Here is a 17,191-nt window from a genome sequence, read left to right on the forward strand (position 1 = left end):
AAAATAAGTTGCTTGAACTGGGAGTAGTAAGTACTTAAGTTTTTACGTAATTTTCGAAATGTTAATTTGATTTAGTTACTTTTGTTTAAATTTAATTCAATTTAATTTAAATATAGATTTCAGTTCATTTTAAGAACATCGCAAAATATTTTAGATCCACTCTACGACTTTTTAGTTAGTTACCTATAGTAAATTTGTCTATATAGTTAAATTAGTGAAATTATTAAATATTTAAACTTAACGGCTGTACCGCGAAATACCCTCACATGTAATTATAAACCATACACTCACGTTGTCTTAGCGGATTGTCATCTATTTTTTTTTTTTTTAGAGTACTTGAGTACCGAAGACTGGCCTGCAATGACTATTAAACTTCAGTAGGTACCTATACTCAAAGTGAATAAGTATGCACCAAATCTAATTAATGAGCCATGCACAAATGAAATTGACTGATAATCCATAGAAAACCACATTCGAAACGTAATAATTATTGAATTTGAAATTAAAGTTAGGTTAGTAATATTAGTATAGGTTATTATTCAAATTTTAAAATATAGGTAGGTACCTATTATATAAGATATACTATTTTATGTATATTAGTATTTTTCATTAATTAATGTCTAGTAATAACAATTATTGCTATGTGCTTACTCAGGTAAAAATAAGCCAATAAAAAATTATATTTATAATAATGAAAATTGGTTGTATTTAATCGTAAACGAAATAACATTTTTTTTAATTGATTATACACTTAGTTAGTTACTGGTACACCAGCAGTGGTCGAATTATCGACTCCACATTCGTTTGTGCCTCGTTGGATTTTGAAAAGGCCACTGTCACCCCAATCTGCATTCCATGAGTTAACCATAAGCCAATATGGCACTCCGAATTCTTCACCCCATCCAATCAATTTCACAGCGTGTCCTCCTAAGTATGAAGCATTTTCCGATTTAATGTAAACTCCTATAAGAATTTAAATAAATTTATTTTAACAAGTTTAAAAATCATAATAAATTAATCAAACAATAATTTATTTAAATGCATTAAAGTTCATTACAACTATAATCTAAGCTTACCGGATTTGTAACTGGGGAAATCGTCATAAACATCAAAAGACGCTTCAATGGGACCATAAGCTAAAACGTCCTTTTGGATGCTGCCGTATGTGAGGTAATACGAGTCTCTTGCTGTAATCATAATTGTATTGGTAAAAATCACATTATAATAATATATTGAATAATATTAATATCCATGTATAATAAATTATAAAGAAACCATACTGTATCTGTGATCGCTATCGAAATCAAGTTCCTGATCTCCGTAACATATCCTTGTGCATCTGTGATTTCCTTCCCTCGGTTTACCAGCGCAAGTATTGTTTCCAAACTCATCGTAGGGGCAAGGAGGGACTCTATATGGTTCACAACCCTAAAAATACACAAAATAATAATAAACACTATACATGGGTATGTGCATTTAAACACTTTTCTATAAATAATTATCTCCTACCTCTCCTGATTTATAATCTCCTCCAGTAACCAAACCATGTTCCTTAAAACGTTCCCAAGCTTTAATTGGGTAACCTCCGTTGCATCCAAAACCACATTTATGACAACAGAAAGTTAATTCTTCTGCGGATAGCAGTTGATTAAAATCTCCATTTGTAGCTACACATAAACGGTCAGCAAATGCTGAACTTGTTGCTACTGCCTAACAAAGAAATAATAAGAAAATTAATATTTTAGTTTTGTCACCAGCTAACTTATAATATATTTGATGTAAAATATATATATATATATATACTACAGGCATACCCAACACGATCCGCAATTTCCTTGATCTCTGATTGCTCCAATAGTTTTACAATTTTTCCATTTTTTCCTCGCATCGAATTTCTTTGGGATTCTGCCAAACAAGTTATCGTAGGCGTTGTCTTTTGATTTGTACATGTTGTAGTTAACTTTGTTTGGAATTTGAACTCCTTTCGATCCTAAGAGTCTTAAGATGTGTTCTTTCGGTGTATTTGGATCGAAGTTGACACCAGCCTAATGTATGTAGGTAAATAAAAAGTCAATATAAAATATTAATACCTTTTATAGTTTTATTTTATATTTATATAAAAATTGAATTATTATTTTAATAATAATTTTAATTTTAACTATACAAGCATATAACAGCCAATAGAGGCTAACACAACGATTCGTACTATATGACGTCAATACAAATAGATATAATAAAATAAAATATTCTTGTATATTATAACCTAATAATAAATCAGGCCGACTGTCAAGAATCTATCGTCGTTAAAAATCTTTTTTTGTATTTGCAATAATTATCATTGAATTTCAATTAAAATGCACCGACTACATGATAAATATAATTTATTATTATCATTATTTTATTTTTGTATTATTATTATTGTTTATCAGTTCATTTGACACATTACAATTTATTGTCATTGTCTTCTCAATAACGAAGTACACTGGAAATCTATTATAAAGTAAGACATCTTCCCCAGTTTTTTTTGTATTTGAAATTATTATTATAAGTTGACATTTGTATGGTTTGATTGGATTTGTGTATTATTAGTATAATAATGTGCTAAAATTTTTAAATTTTAGCACATTAGGTGTAAAAGAGAGATTGTTTATGATGTCTTAACTTATTTATATATATATATTTGTGTCTATCAATTTTCAAATCTTTCTGTTTAATATTCCATGGATTAAAAATAAAAATAAAGATTAATTTTATACTGTAATGTTATTAAAAAAAAATATCTTATAGACTTTAATCACCATTCATATGAGTATTTATTTTCATAATAAAATTGAATTTTTTTATCGTCAATTTGTATTTTTTACTTTTTGACTATTATGTAATCTACCTCGCTACGACGCTATTGTATAATAATTTATACTGAATATTGATATTTCTCGTAATCGTAAATATAATAATATACTAATATTATAATATGGTGTATTAGTGTTCAATATTTTAGTGACTATATTTCAAATTTTCAAATTTAAATATTAATTAGAACGACAGTCATAATAAATATTGTCATACGTAATCAAAATAACCATTGTACAACCTGTTGATGTTTTAATAATGTAGTATTTGACATAGTTGTTCACCCTCCCCTTCTCAATTTATTTAATCTAACTTAACCTTATGGAGTATCCCGCATTTTGAATTTATCTCTATTTACATCCTTCTATATTTTATGTTTCTATTAAACATTTCTAAAGGCTATTATTTTTAATATAGGAGGAGGTACCTCCTATATAAACATTATAGCTCCAAAACTATTTGTTTGAATTTACAACAAAAGTTTAAAAAAAAAAGAAAGAAGTTTGAATCACCACAGAACACTCCTTAAGTATTACAAACAATTTCGTAAATTTGAAAATAAATTATAGTCTAGACTTCTAGTGTATTTAAAAATTTCAAAAATAAGAATTGGGTGAATCATTTGTATAAAATATAATATGTTGTACAACTTACCTTCCATGTTGTTGCTTTTTCGTTGATTTTGTTTATGTAATCTTCTTCCAAAAAGTAAGCTTGTTCTGTCATATAGACACTGAACAAGATCACAGACAATAAAATGAATACCCTAGCCATTATTGAATACTTTTTTGTTTAAATGTATTAAAAAACAAAATGAATTACAACATCCACGGTTGCAGTCTGCTGATGCAACTATGTAATGAGATTAATTTCCCAAATATCTACCGTATTTATACTATTATACACATCTCGGGATACTCAAGTGAAATACTTCATATTTTATGCGTAAGTTTTTCTTAGAAGAATCTATCAAATATTTTCAAGTGTTTTAATTATAAATAAAAACTAATGTTTTTTTTTTTTTTTTTAATAACTGGTTTTTTACGCTTATATATTTATCAGGCTTCTGCAAAATTTTATTACCTAATATAAAAAAGACATTGTCAAGTAAATAGTTTCATAAATAGGTATTTTATTATCTGATATTAACTTTTGTGTTAGAAATATATTTATGTTTGGAAAAATAACAAGGTACTCTATAAGATGTTAATAAGTTTACTCATTGCTTAATGTACGTGTTATTTTTTATGTTGTTAGAATATATATTTCTTTAATATTTTAATATAATATAGTAAAATAGTTCAAATATTATTTCATTAAAGTTAAATATAGAGCAAAAAATTAATAATGGATTTTGTATTCATCGTTTTAGATTATTGAAGTATGTCAATTTCTCATTGGGAAGGGGAAATAATAATCATCTCAGGGAACATACACTTGATGCCCAGCGACGAACTTAAGGGTCTCAGGACCTCAAGACAGCTACTAAAGAAGAGCACTTTTAAATATGTATTAGTAAAAAATTCCTTTTAATTTTAATATATTCAACATACTTAGATAAAACAAATATTATACATATATCATTATCATAATTATAAAATAAATATATGTATATACATTAAACATAAAAGAACAGATTTATAAAAAAATAATTAACACATTTTTACACGGCGCGCTTTTTGTTCTGCGAAAGAACATATCACTTCACTGTAGTTCATTCCTTGCATTATACCTTATGACTCAATGTATAACATGGCGACTGAAGTAAGTTTTTTTCCTCTGTATTTGATCTTAAATCATTTTTAATTTTTTTAAGAACCGAAAATGACCGTTCTGCTGATCAGTTTGATACAGAGTATCAGAGTACTCAATAGCATCATCCTATAAGCGATATTCCTATAGGTATTTGGATAAATGTCTAATAAACCGTTTCTAGGATACATTTATATAGCTCCAGTGATGACATTTTTTTCTCTTATAGCTTTTGTGACAACAAATGAGCTTGTAAATGCTAACATTCGTTTTTTATATTTTATTTCTATTTCTCCGTGCTAATCAATTTATGTGTTACACCTTTTTTTCTCTTAGTGTTTATAGTGTTTACCTGAGGGCCCCGGGAAGACACAGGCCCTTAGGCCCTTAGCTGCCTAGTTTGCCTAGGCAGAAATTTGGCTCCTATGACGCCAAAATATATCACCGGTTACACCTCTACTATAGGATATAGTCGCCACTGTTTATCTATATAACGTTTTCTTCAAAATAAAAAATAATTGTTTAATAAACTACATATATACAATCAATGATTTAAGTCACATTATTAACTAAAAATTTACTTTTAATGGACACATTTATAAAATAAGAAAATAATAAAACTTTATGAGAACTAGGCTTTGTCAAACAATGTGGCTCTGATATTAAAAATCAACTTGCATTGAAAAGAATGTATTACTCTAACAAATTCTCTAAAATGATTCAAAACATTTTTCTGCGTTTTTTTTATCGTAAAAATGTAGTACATGTAACATGTTAGAGATTAGCATTTTTACAATAAAATTTTAGGCACCTATGTATTTTTTTAAATGTCGCTATTAAAAGATCGTAGAAAGTATTAAAATTACTAAATATCTCTTACATAAATTAGTATATTATATAATAGTTTTAAACTATCATAATAATTGTATTTTATATTCACCAAATAATAGTTTAAAATCTTTAAATACTTAATGTCCTCCATTAACCCTGTTGATATCAATAAATTTAAGTGCTAATTTATTATATAATTGTATGCTATTTTAAATAATTATATGTTGTAAATTTAGTTTTATACTCCGTAATCCGTATATGTATTACATAAATAAACAAATAAGTGTTTTTCATTATTATCTTTATTTAAACAATGAATCACAAAGTATAGTAGCTCATTTGTAATACCTATCGATGTTAAAAACTTAAAAGTAGATATAGATAAATAGTTTTATAGTGATAATGTTATATAATATTTAAATAATAATTAAATTTAATGGATTAATTCAATCGTTGTATTATTTTTTAATTTATTATTTAAAAACAATTCAATTTCAAAGGTACGCATACCCAATTCTTATTATCATCTACTTCTATATCTAGAAAATCATATTATGATATACAATACCTATAGATACAATTACAATACTATTATATAAAACATTTAATATTTTGCTATGTATATACATTACCTAATCAGTATACATATAGTCCTATAAATTATAGGCTAAATAATATGTTCCTCGTGGTCTCTATAGCTCATACCAATATTTATATCGTTATACCTATCATTTATACAACTTACGTATGACATTATGTCAATATACCTATTTTTTCTAATTAATACTTATGAGGACGTTATGTGGTTAGTAGTTATAACATATACCTGCCCACTTTACTGTTTTGTCGTTGACAACTAACCCCTAACGCGCAACATCGACAATTTTACGTTTAGAATAATCCATTTTACATTTTTTATCTATTATTACTTATGCCTAAAATATTTTTAAAATTCTGATTCCACAGAAGCTTTTATTTATTTATTTTTTTTTGAATTGAGTTCTTAATATCTATTTTATATTTTACAAAATATTTAAAATTATAATTTTAAACTTATTCGATATTCCGCACTAGCAATGAGTGCATCTATATTAATCGTTAATTACCATTTTATTAAAAATCAAACCAAATATTTAACCATTTTTGTTGTGAAGTGTTAAAAAAAATATATACCTTTCGTTAAGCCGTTTGGAATATACTCTACGTCTATATTATATATATTTGATGATAAATCAAATTGTTCTAATACTAAATGGGTTGTTTGCAGATGGGTACTGCTCTGTTGTACATATTAGGTGTTATTTCATATAGGTATAGCTATTAAAGCCATTTATTTTACTATTAGTATTTAGTATTACAGTAAGTTGATTTAAATTTTGTTAAAAACATTGCATTTATTATATTATTGATATTATAAAATTTTTAAATTAGGTACACCATCTTACCGTAAAATAGTTTGAATAGGTTCATAGTATAAAATAGAATATAGGTAACATCTTAAAACAAATCTACATAGGTACTCGTATTTTTAAAATGCTGTTGTGAAGGTTTAGAATAAATCAATTATACTTAAAGTACTCAAGAGTCAAGAATAATATTTTTGAATTATGAACAAATAATTAACATATATAGTTATTCATCGTTATAAAATATATAATTTTGTCCAAGTTTAAACTTGAAATATTATTATTAAATATTCCAGTATGAACTACTATTATGAGGAACATTGTATAAGATTTGTTAATATACCTAAGCTATAAAAATTTAAGATCTGGACCCTTGGATCCTCCCCCAGTTACGGCTTTGAATATACCTATACATAGTATACCTATTATATAAGTTTCGATGCCACTGCCTAAGAAATTATTTTTATTTCAATATTCTACTGTTTAAACGATCCGGTGGGTTGTTGAAATTCATTATTCAACAACCGTCATATAAATCTTCTTCGATGTCACTGTCGGGTCGTTGGGACATGTATGAGACAGCCTATTGTGTATGTGAAGTTTTGAAATTCAAAATTCACATTATTACAAACATTTATTATATTTTTGCTGTACCGTTGCATCAGCATAAAATTGACACAAGCTATAGTTACAGGGCACTATAAAGGAAGGTTAAAGCAGTATTGGGAAAGTTCATTTTTTGTTGTAAAAAAGGAAGGTATTCCATTCTTTTAAATTTATTTTTATACGATTTGAGCGATTGTTAAGGGTAATTTTTTTTCATAAACAACTTTTTAACCAGAAATAATCGGTTTAATTTTTATGTTCAATACCTTTCCTGATAAGTACTAATTGAACCCAGATTCAATATTGAAGGTATCAGCTTTTGAAATTTTTTGACTTAAAATAGTCAATATAAATATGTAAAGAAAAACTAACAGAAAGTGGCGGAGACAAGAGTTAAATAGGTAAAATAAGTTATGGCCTATAGCTTATCGTCAAATTATCATAATAATCTATATAAATATAATATATATTTGTATATAAGTTTAAAGTTATAGTCCAAAGGTCTATAGCAATAGGATCATAGCAATGATTTAACATTCTATTTTTTTTAAATTTAATTTATTTCCTATCCTAAAAATGGAAATGAAGAATTTTGTGGCAATTTATTAGTGAGTGACGAAGTGATACCAAATCACCAACACTAAATAATATTATATTTTAGAAAATATTATTATTGAAAAATGTTTTTTTTTTATAATTTGAGGAACGAAAATTTTGATTCAATTTCCCCAAAAATAGGAACTCTTTTCCGTTCCTCGTTTCAATATTTGAAAAAGAATGTGTTCCAAGCTTTGCTCTTATTAAAGGAACATGTTTTAGGAACGCGTTTCTTCCCAACACTGGAATAAGGCCACTAATCAGGTGCGAATGCAGGGGAGGTTGGGTGTTTAAACCCCCTCTGATATATCAGAACAAAAAATAAATTACCTGACTTACAAATGAATAGTATGATATTTATATATTTATTTTCATTACTATTTAGTCAAGCACAAGTGCCATAATTTTTACTACATTTCATTACAATGAAGTGGCAGACTATTTTGTTTTGATGGACCAACAATATATTGCTGGTATGAGACTAATCACCCTAATTTTACTTCTACTAACATGGCCAAAATCAAATAAAAATTGATGCTTTGATTCTATTACTCAATTAGTTCTATTAATGAATTAGTCATATGTCTGGAAGTTTGTCTTAAAAATATGGGCCATGGTTCCTTCCTAAAAACTTCATCACCATGCCACTGATTTTCAACACGGAAAATAAATGTTTTGAGAATGAATTATTTTAAAAGAAATTACATAATTATTTTTATATTACTTCTTAAACAATAGTTATTAGTTTCCTTATTTGTAATTAAATGTAAAATATATTAGCGGGTGACTGTTGCTTCTTTACGTGCAGCATCTTGTAACAACTGTGTATCAACTTCATCTGCTGGTAATTGTACATAGCGAACTACTGAACCTCTGATGAAACAGTTCCTTACAGAAGCCTAAAAAATTAACAACATGAGTTTTATTTCATATTTAAGTAAAATGAATTACCATATGTGGGTATTTTTCAGGATCAGTTACACTAATGTCAACGAGTTTGATATTCAAATATTGATCCACAGAATGTAACGTTCCACATATACTAGAAAATAAAATTACCAGATTAAGAATCAAAGCTATCTTGGAGCAATATATGTTTAATACTCCTTATTAATAAGGGGTTATTAAAATAATATTATGTATTTAATTATTTTAATTAATACTATATAAATATTTAAAAGATGCTGAAAATTTAATTTTACATCTATACTAATTTAGCCCAGACCATTGGCATGATAAGTATATTTTAAACTTTAAGCATTGTATTTAAATGACCCACTCCCGGCTCGCTACAACTTAATACATAATTTAAAACTGTATGCAAATTTAAATTTTATGTTATAATTATATTATATTCATCTATCCAAATTATAATTCTTAAATTAAAGATACATTTTTAGGGTTAAGTAACTGAATAAGAAAAACATTGTTCAACATGCCACTGACTTTGACGTTAAAATAGGTAAACAGACTTATCACTTACCTCAGATCATTTTTTAATTCAACGACAACATCCTTCCCAACGAGTGATTTAAAAAATGAGTAGAACAACTGTGAAAAAAAAACAAATTAAAATTTAATATTGATCTAATAAGATTTATTTATATATTTTATACAAGTGTTATACATGTAAGGGTCTTAAAACAATCAATAAATATAATTGTACTATAATATTTCATGTAAACTAGAAAAAAATAAAAGCATAGACATTTAGCATTAAAAAAATTTTAACGTTGGAAGTCATACTATGTGTTTTTGCTACTATGTATATTTTCGACATAATTTGTTCTATTTTATGAGATCGTTGCATCGTTACTACGTTCTCTATGTACCGGTCACATTTAAGCGCACGTAGTTCATCTGGCAGAAACACATAATATGACTTGAGTGACCGACTCATTAGTGTATTTAAAATAACATAATAAAAATGACATTTTTCGGATCCACAAGACTTTGTTAATAGTATAACTACTTTCACGGTCTACAATAAACGAGTAAATCACATACCATTTTTAAAACGAAGTCTAATAACGTGAATCCACGAACAACAATAAACAGTAAACACCGCACAATATATAGATAATATAGGACTAGACGGTTGTAGACATATGGATTATGGAATACAGATAACAAAAAATGACTACAGACAGACAGTACGTTATAAATACAATTTGTTCAACGCACGGAAAAATGAAAATAGATAAAGGAGCTGAAAGAAACTGCCTAAAAAAGTATTGATACTAAAAACTACACTAGCGCTGATTAATATGGTCTGTACTGCACAATCGATACCACTGAATTATCGATAGTATACAATCGGTTATTGTTATTACTACTATATTTCTTATAACTTTATTATTATAAAAATATATAATATATACTTGCGAGTTGCGACCTACCTATTATTAGTTATTAGTTATTACATAATTACCTAATGTCCTAATAACTAATAAATAATGGTTAATTGGTTAACATAGTAATATAGAACATAAATCCTTATTTTCACGTTTAAAACTGAAATAAATATTGAATTATATAATTAAACCAATAGATTAGTATCTAAATTTATTTTTATGCAATTTCAAAAAATACATTAGAATATAAGACATAGAAATAGGTATCTACAATTAAAAGTAATATAATATAGTTACAAATAATTTAGGTGTCTACATTTTGACTTCGACGTTATACATACAACTTTCTTCTATCTAAGTCATAATTTGAACATTTCAGTGCAAATTTTAAAATTTAGGTTAATTAAACACTTATATTAAAACCATTATTTTTAATTACAAATATTTTAATGTTTATGAATATTTGAAATTTGAATTAAAAATGTGAATGATAAAACTATTAAAACTATATAAATCTTTTGTTTCTTAATTATTCGTGAGTTTGAACAATAAAATGTTTGACAATAATTCTAAAATAGATATCTACATAGTGAATAATTTTCAATTATATTTTCACTTGAGTTACTAGATACAATTCGAATTTTCTATTGATAGTGTTGGTAGTTAATAGATTCATCTGTCGTAAGTAAAATAATTAACATTTTCTTCGTTAATTGCAAAAAAAATCATTCAAGTTATCCAAAACTCCACAATGTCATCATATATTCATAAAGTGCACCAACAGAATGATAATGATTAAATAATTAGAATTTTGGCAAACGAATAACGTCTTTAAAAAATGTTTATTGTTATTGAATGTGACACTAAGTACACCGATAAAGCTAAATAGCGTGTACCTAACGTTTACAGTTTGCGATATACCGTAATCGAATAGATGCTTGCGAGTAACAATAACAATTTATTGAGCAATCCGTTTTCGATACTTTAAGTCATTAATTGTCATGTTCATATTTGTCAAGGCTAAATGTACAGATTTTAAATGTAATTTTTTTTATTTACAATTCGTGATGGCAGAATTGAAAATAATAGCGGATATTGTGATCCTAAACGAGAACCAAAATGTTATGTTTTTTCGGACGGGTACACTATATACATTCAACGCCATCTACGAATAAATGACCATAACAATTCTATTAGTTTCGATGTTATTATAGAACAACAAATACAAAGTAAAACTTGTTAAAATCGAATATTTAATTTTCGCGCAGAAACACGCGAACAGTTAAACATGTGCGGGCTGTGCAAGGTCTGTATCAATAATTTTTACACAATTTGCTTTTCTATAATTTGTATATTCTATAATGTATTATTATTGTTACAAGATAGCGCGCTAGTCTGTGGACCGATAGGGCGGAGTAGCACGAAAGAAACATTTCACCGCCCCGCCGACATAGGTAATCGTTAGTAACGATTGGTTACGATATTCGATTATATTTTATCTATGCACAGACCAGCGAGCTTAGTGTGTTAGATCACACACACACACACACACATATATATGTATACCGTACTATATATATTTATTTATATCATTTATTATTGTGATTATGTACTGTGGTGATTGGTCAACTATGTGCGTCATTAAAAAATAAACACAACATTATTATTTTATTATTATCGCGAATGAATGTTGTTGTTGTTTTTTTTTTTTTTTTTTAAATGTCTTACAATTACTGTTATTGAACGAGTACAATAACATCGACTCGGACTTATCACCGCGGACCGTGGAGTATTAGACCATCGGATATCATATTATTTTTGTAAATTGTAATTGTATTGCGTTCATTGGGTCGAAAGTTGAAACGTCGTACGGTCGTCATCATGATAATAATATTATCTCGAGTATTATTACAGGAGATCGAAGAATGAGCCAGCTACCTGTGGTCTGTGTAGTGCCAGTTACGTGATCGCGATTATTTGCATAATAATATGTAGGTAATTTATATTATCACATACACTGTTCGTTGATACGTGTCCGGGGCGATATTTATATTATTTTATTGTTTCCTCTTAGCCTGACGATTTATTGAAGTACGAAAACTCCAGCATCGCCTCAGACGTACGATTTCGTTCTCATGTACCTGTCATTTTAATTAAAACCTGAGTGGTACACCATACCAACTCGCTAATCGTAACAGGTGAGTAATGCTATGTGTACGATTTTTGGTGCTCATTGCTATAGCTATGTATAATAATTTATATATATCTATTTTATTATAATATTTACTTATAACATGCACGATTGATCCTAACTCATTTAAGTTATTCATCTCTTTTCAAAGTCGATAACGATTTGAATACCTAGCAATATGGAGAACAGTAACAAGAGACCGTTAGAAGATGGATGTCATTATTTGCAAACAGAAACAAAGAAACCTAAAGCGTCTCAGGTCACTTCAACTACATCTCATTCTAAATCCTCTAAGGAAATTATTGGTTTTCAAGATTTATCCGATGATGTTATCATGTATTTATTTAAATATTTATCACATGATAATCTTGCTAAAATGGCACTGTAAGAGTAAAATTTTTAAACATAAATTGCAATTACTTAATTTAATTCGGTTCTTTGTTTTATAGAATATGTCCTAACTTGTTAAGAATTAGTCATGATTGGACTCTATGGAAGAAACCAAGATTTGAAAAGTTTGAAAAATCTATGGAAGACATATACTTGAGTTACTTAAAAGAAGATACCAATGAATTGTTTATATCGTGTAATGATGTTCCAAGTCCAGATTATTCAGTTTCTCACAAGTTTTTAATACAGTTAGAAACAAAATGCCCAGAGTTGCAACATTTAACATTAACAAATCAAGTATTTGATGCTGGTGAAGTAAGTCCTTATTTAGCATATATTTTAATTGATTAATACTATTTATAAGTACATTTTTTGTGTAGATAAGTGTAAAGATTTTACATCGAAAATTAAAAACACTGACAATTGATAATACAACTATTGAAAACATTCCAGACAGCTCTTCATATTTATGTGGTATAAACAATGCTTGTCCAGATTTAGAGGTAAATTTGTATAATTTTCATATACTAGATGCATTCCAATTTAAGAGACTTTTAAATACTTGTTTGTACTTATATAGAGAATTATAATGACAAACAATGATTGGTTTTTACCAAATTGTTTATATGCATTAGCCAAGCTGGAACGTTTACACTACTTAAGTCTCGCAGGTTGCAAACAGTTTAAGGACTGTATTCCATATGCAAGTATTACTGCTATAACTGGATTCAAATCTTTACAGGTTAGTAATGAATGACATATTGGTTTTAACTTGAGTTCTATAAAGATATTCTTAATGCATTGGACAAAGATGTAACTAAGAGGGATCAAAAAGTATTGTTAGTTTATCTGGGCCCAAACGATGCTGTTGTCTTACTTAATTTTTATTCAAGTAAAACAAATATATTTCATATTATATAATTTATATCAAAAGATTGGTTTAGTCAGCTAAATTAAAGTTTATTTGTTGCAGTGCTGCAAAGTATTTATTATTTTTAAAATATGAATCCATAATATTATGTGATATACAGAGTGATTCTTTTATTATTAAACACTTAATTTTTCAGTGTTTACTTTTTTCAATTTTTTTTTTATTTCAACATTTTAGTTTCATGCTTTTCTAAAACTATATAACATTTTTACTTTTTATCTTTATTTTTAATAGTGAAATCTCTATTAACTTTTGGTTTTCAAATGTTAACCTATATTTAAAATGTCATTAAGTTGTAGGACTATATTTTTTATGAATTTTAATGTTAAAATTATTATTTTTCATTTAACCGTAAGTGAGTTATACCTACTCAAAGTGATTTGAGGCTTTAAGGTATTTGTCCTATAGATTATTACGGTTGTAAGGCGTTGGTAACTACTGGTACAAAATTCTCCACTATGTCAATAGTCAATAGCGAGTTCATTACTTATGATTACAGGAAATAAGAAGTATTATAAAATCAAAAACCACCCAACTTTGAAAAGTTATATCTCGCTAAAAAATTAACAAAAAATATCAATTTGAATGTTAAAATTCATAAAAAAAATTGCCCTATTAATATAGTACATTTTAAATATAGGTTGCCATTTGAAAATAAAAAGTTGATAATAGTTTCACTAATAAATAAAAGGGTGAAAAAAATTAAAATTTCATACACTCAATAAAAAGCATGAAACAAAATATTTTGAAAAAAACAAAATGAAAAAAATTGCAATGCTTGACAAAATAATGACTGTTTAATGATAAAAACTGGGACAAAAGCACAATAAGTTATCATATAAAATCAAGTATAAAAAATTTTCTAAAAGTAGATAGTTGTTTTTTTAATAAAAAATAATTCAGATTATACCAATAGTGATGGAAAATGTAATTTATATTTTTACTAGGAATAACAATTTAGAAAAAAAAAATTAATGTTTTTAATTTTTTATGACATTTTCAAATATTAGTGTTTAATATGTATTACCATATGCGGAACTAGACATTTTCATTAGACTGGGCCACTCACGAGAGCCATTTTACCCCTATCATATCCAATGGAAAGGGTGGAGGGCGATAGGGAACACCAATTTTTTTATTACAGTACGGATTTATAACAAAAGTAATTTATTTTATTATATTTAAATTAATATGTTCTTAGCAAATGTATACATTAATATAGAGCCAATTAGCTGGGGCCAAGGCCCAGTTGGCCCAGGCCATAGTAACACATGTGTATTACTTATTAATTTATAGGATAAGGGTTTTATAAAATACATTTAATATAAAATAATATATCTGTAATATAACAAGTAGAAAATCGAAGGGTATTAGTGTATTGTTTAGTTATACTGTAAAACAATTTTATACATTATTTTACCAGTTAATTAATTTACTATAAAATATTTTTTACCTATTGATTTATTTTAATTTTTAGACACTCGATTTGCGTTTTACTCCAGTAAGTGATCATGAACTTGTATGTTTTCAAAGATTAACAACTTTGAAAAATGTTCTTTTGGAAAGTCCTACCTATATGAACCATGAAAGAGATGCAACAATTACTGATTTGGGTTTGGCAGGATTCTGTACTGCTACCTTTGAATTCCATTATCCATACATACAAATTTTGATTGATAGACGTGGTGGAGTGAACTTGAGAAGAGTTCATGAAAGGTAACTTAAATCAATAATACATTATAATACAAGTATTTGAATATAAAAGCTCATTTATATTTTTATTTATAGTCAATATATTTCTATATCATATTTTTTACTTTAATTTCTATTTATTATATAAATCAAACTAAAAATTTAAAACATGTATATTGGCAAAGATTCATGATTTAGGTATTTTGAAGCTAAAGCTTTCAAAATTATGTATAACAACTAACAAGTTATAAAAATATTTTGTTTTAATTATTAAGTAATTGTTGTATTATACTTTTACAAACAATTTATAATGTTGGTGGTTTTACATCAAAAAAATGTTTTTATTGGGTCATATTACATTAAATAGTAAGTAATTAAATTAAATATATCTAATGTATCTATTGGATTCAAATAAACTTGAAATACATTCTTTAGTTTACATTTTTACAAATAAATTCAGTAGTTTGTAATAATAAAATATTATATTCAATATGTTACTGTTGAATGTTGATAATAAAAAGTTTATTTTATACCTTTTTTTTTTATAGGAATGGTAATGTTGATAGATGTAGTATTGAAACTTTATATGTACGCAATTATCCAAAAGTAACTGACGCATTTTTGAAAACTGCCGTCAGAACCTGTCCATACTTGAAATCTTTAGATATAACTGGCTCATGTTGTACTGCAGAAGAGATTGAATATTATAAAGCAAACAGACCTAGTACAAAGGTAATATGCTAAAAAGACTGAGAAATAATAAATATGTTGACATATAGGGTAATATATTGTTATGTGAGGTAAGCTGAAAAGGGAAGTCAGACATGTTGAATTCTTATATATTTTGTGTTATATAAAACTCTTATAATTAATTATACAGTATATTAATATTAATAAACCAGTTTAAAATTAAATTAATTTGAAATAGTAAATAATTTATTATTTCTATCTGTCATCTTATTCTTTATAAGACACAAAAAGAGTTTAAACTTAAATCTAAGTTAAAATCTAGATTTATGTATCTTAATGCCTAAAAAATATTATAGAACACTTAAAAATAATTTGTATTCATTAAGATATACTTGATGTATTTATAAATTAATCTGTTTGTATTTTAGTATATGGTTGGTTTGTAACTTTGCATTAATATTATATGGTTATTTATTATTCTATATTTAACTACGAATATTTAAATTTTATAATGCACTAAATATCTTAATTTAGTTACAGCAAAAAAAAAAAAAAATGAATTTTAATATTTAAATTATAATTATAACATTAATTATTATATTTACAAATTGTACATAATATACTGCTATAAAAATAAGAAAACAGATGGGATGATACTTTTTAAAAAAAATCTAGCTATTTGTACCTTATTTAGTTTAGTTTAAATTTAAATAAGTGCTTTTTGTGGATACAAATTTACTCGGTCAAAGACTAATATTATAATGAGATATTTATATCTGTGTATAATAAAAAATTTCTATCACTCAATTGTATTATGTATGGTTTGATATTTGATATTTATATATTACCTATATATTGTGAAACAGTATTTGAATAATAGTTATATTATAATTTTCAT

The 17,191-nt window shown here is 26.4% G+C and overlaps 3 protein-coding genes across 4 annotated transcripts; 1 reads left to right on the forward strand and 2 right to left on the reverse strand.

Annotated features, from left to right (window-relative positions):
* Nucleotides 1-677: 677 nt before the first annotated feature.
* Nucleotides 678-3,708, reverse strand: LOC113555206 (cathepsin B-like). Its single transcript, XM_026959590.1, has 6 exons — nucleotides 3,508-3,708; nucleotides 1,815-2,045; nucleotides 1,510-1,710; nucleotides 1,281-1,428; nucleotides 1,077-1,187; nucleotides 678-963 (listed from the first exon to the last, which is right to left on the reverse strand). The coding sequence occupies exons 1-6, from the start codon at nucleotides 3,625-3,627 to the stop codon at nucleotides 752-754; spliced, it is 1,023 nt and encodes a 340-aa protein (XP_026815391.1). The 5' UTR covers nucleotides 3,628-3,708; the 3' UTR covers nucleotides 678-751.
* Nucleotides 3,709-8,387: 4,679 nt separating this feature from the next.
* LOC113552703 (U6 snRNA-associated Sm-like protein LSm2) lies at nucleotides 8,388-10,258 on the reverse strand. Its single transcript, XM_026955550.1, has 4 exons — nucleotides 10,053-10,258; nucleotides 9,529-9,596; nucleotides 8,997-9,087; nucleotides 8,388-8,944 (listed from the first exon to the last, which is right to left on the reverse strand). The coding sequence occupies exons 1-4, from the start codon at nucleotides 10,053-10,055 to the stop codon at nucleotides 8,822-8,824; spliced, it is 285 nt and encodes a 94-aa protein (XP_026811351.1). The 5' UTR covers nucleotides 10,056-10,258; the 3' UTR covers nucleotides 8,388-8,821.
* Nucleotides 10,259-12,081: 1,823 nt separating this feature from the next.
* Nucleotides 12,082-16,815, forward strand: LOC113553137. 2 transcript variants are annotated; one of them, XM_026956309.1, is made up of 8 exons: nucleotides 12,082-12,394; nucleotides 12,474-12,597; nucleotides 12,742-12,974; nucleotides 13,040-13,295; nucleotides 13,361-13,483; nucleotides 13,561-13,722; nucleotides 15,389-15,627; nucleotides 16,152-16,347. In XM_026956309.1, exons 3-8 carry the CDS (start codon nucleotides 12,769-12,771, stop codon nucleotides 16,345-16,347), a joined length of 1,182 nt encoding a protein of 393 aa, XP_026812110.1. In that variant the 5' UTR covers nucleotides 12,082-12,394; nucleotides 12,474-12,597; nucleotides 12,742-12,768. The 2 variants fall into 2 exon arrangements, with proteins under 2 accessions (XP_026812110.1, XP_026812111.1); XM_026956310.1 differs by having other exon boundaries at nucleotides 12,084-12,390; nucleotides 16,152-16,815.
* The last annotated feature ends 376 nt before the right edge of the window (nucleotides 16,816-17,191 follow it).

The sequence above is a fragment of the Rhopalosiphum maidis genome, chromosome 2 (genome assembly GCF_003676215.2).
Source record: "Rhopalosiphum maidis isolate BTI-1 chromosome 2, ASM367621v3, whole genome shotgun sequence".
Lineage (NCBI taxonomy): Eukaryota > Metazoa > Arthropoda > Insecta > Hemiptera > Aphididae > Rhopalosiphum > Rhopalosiphum maidis.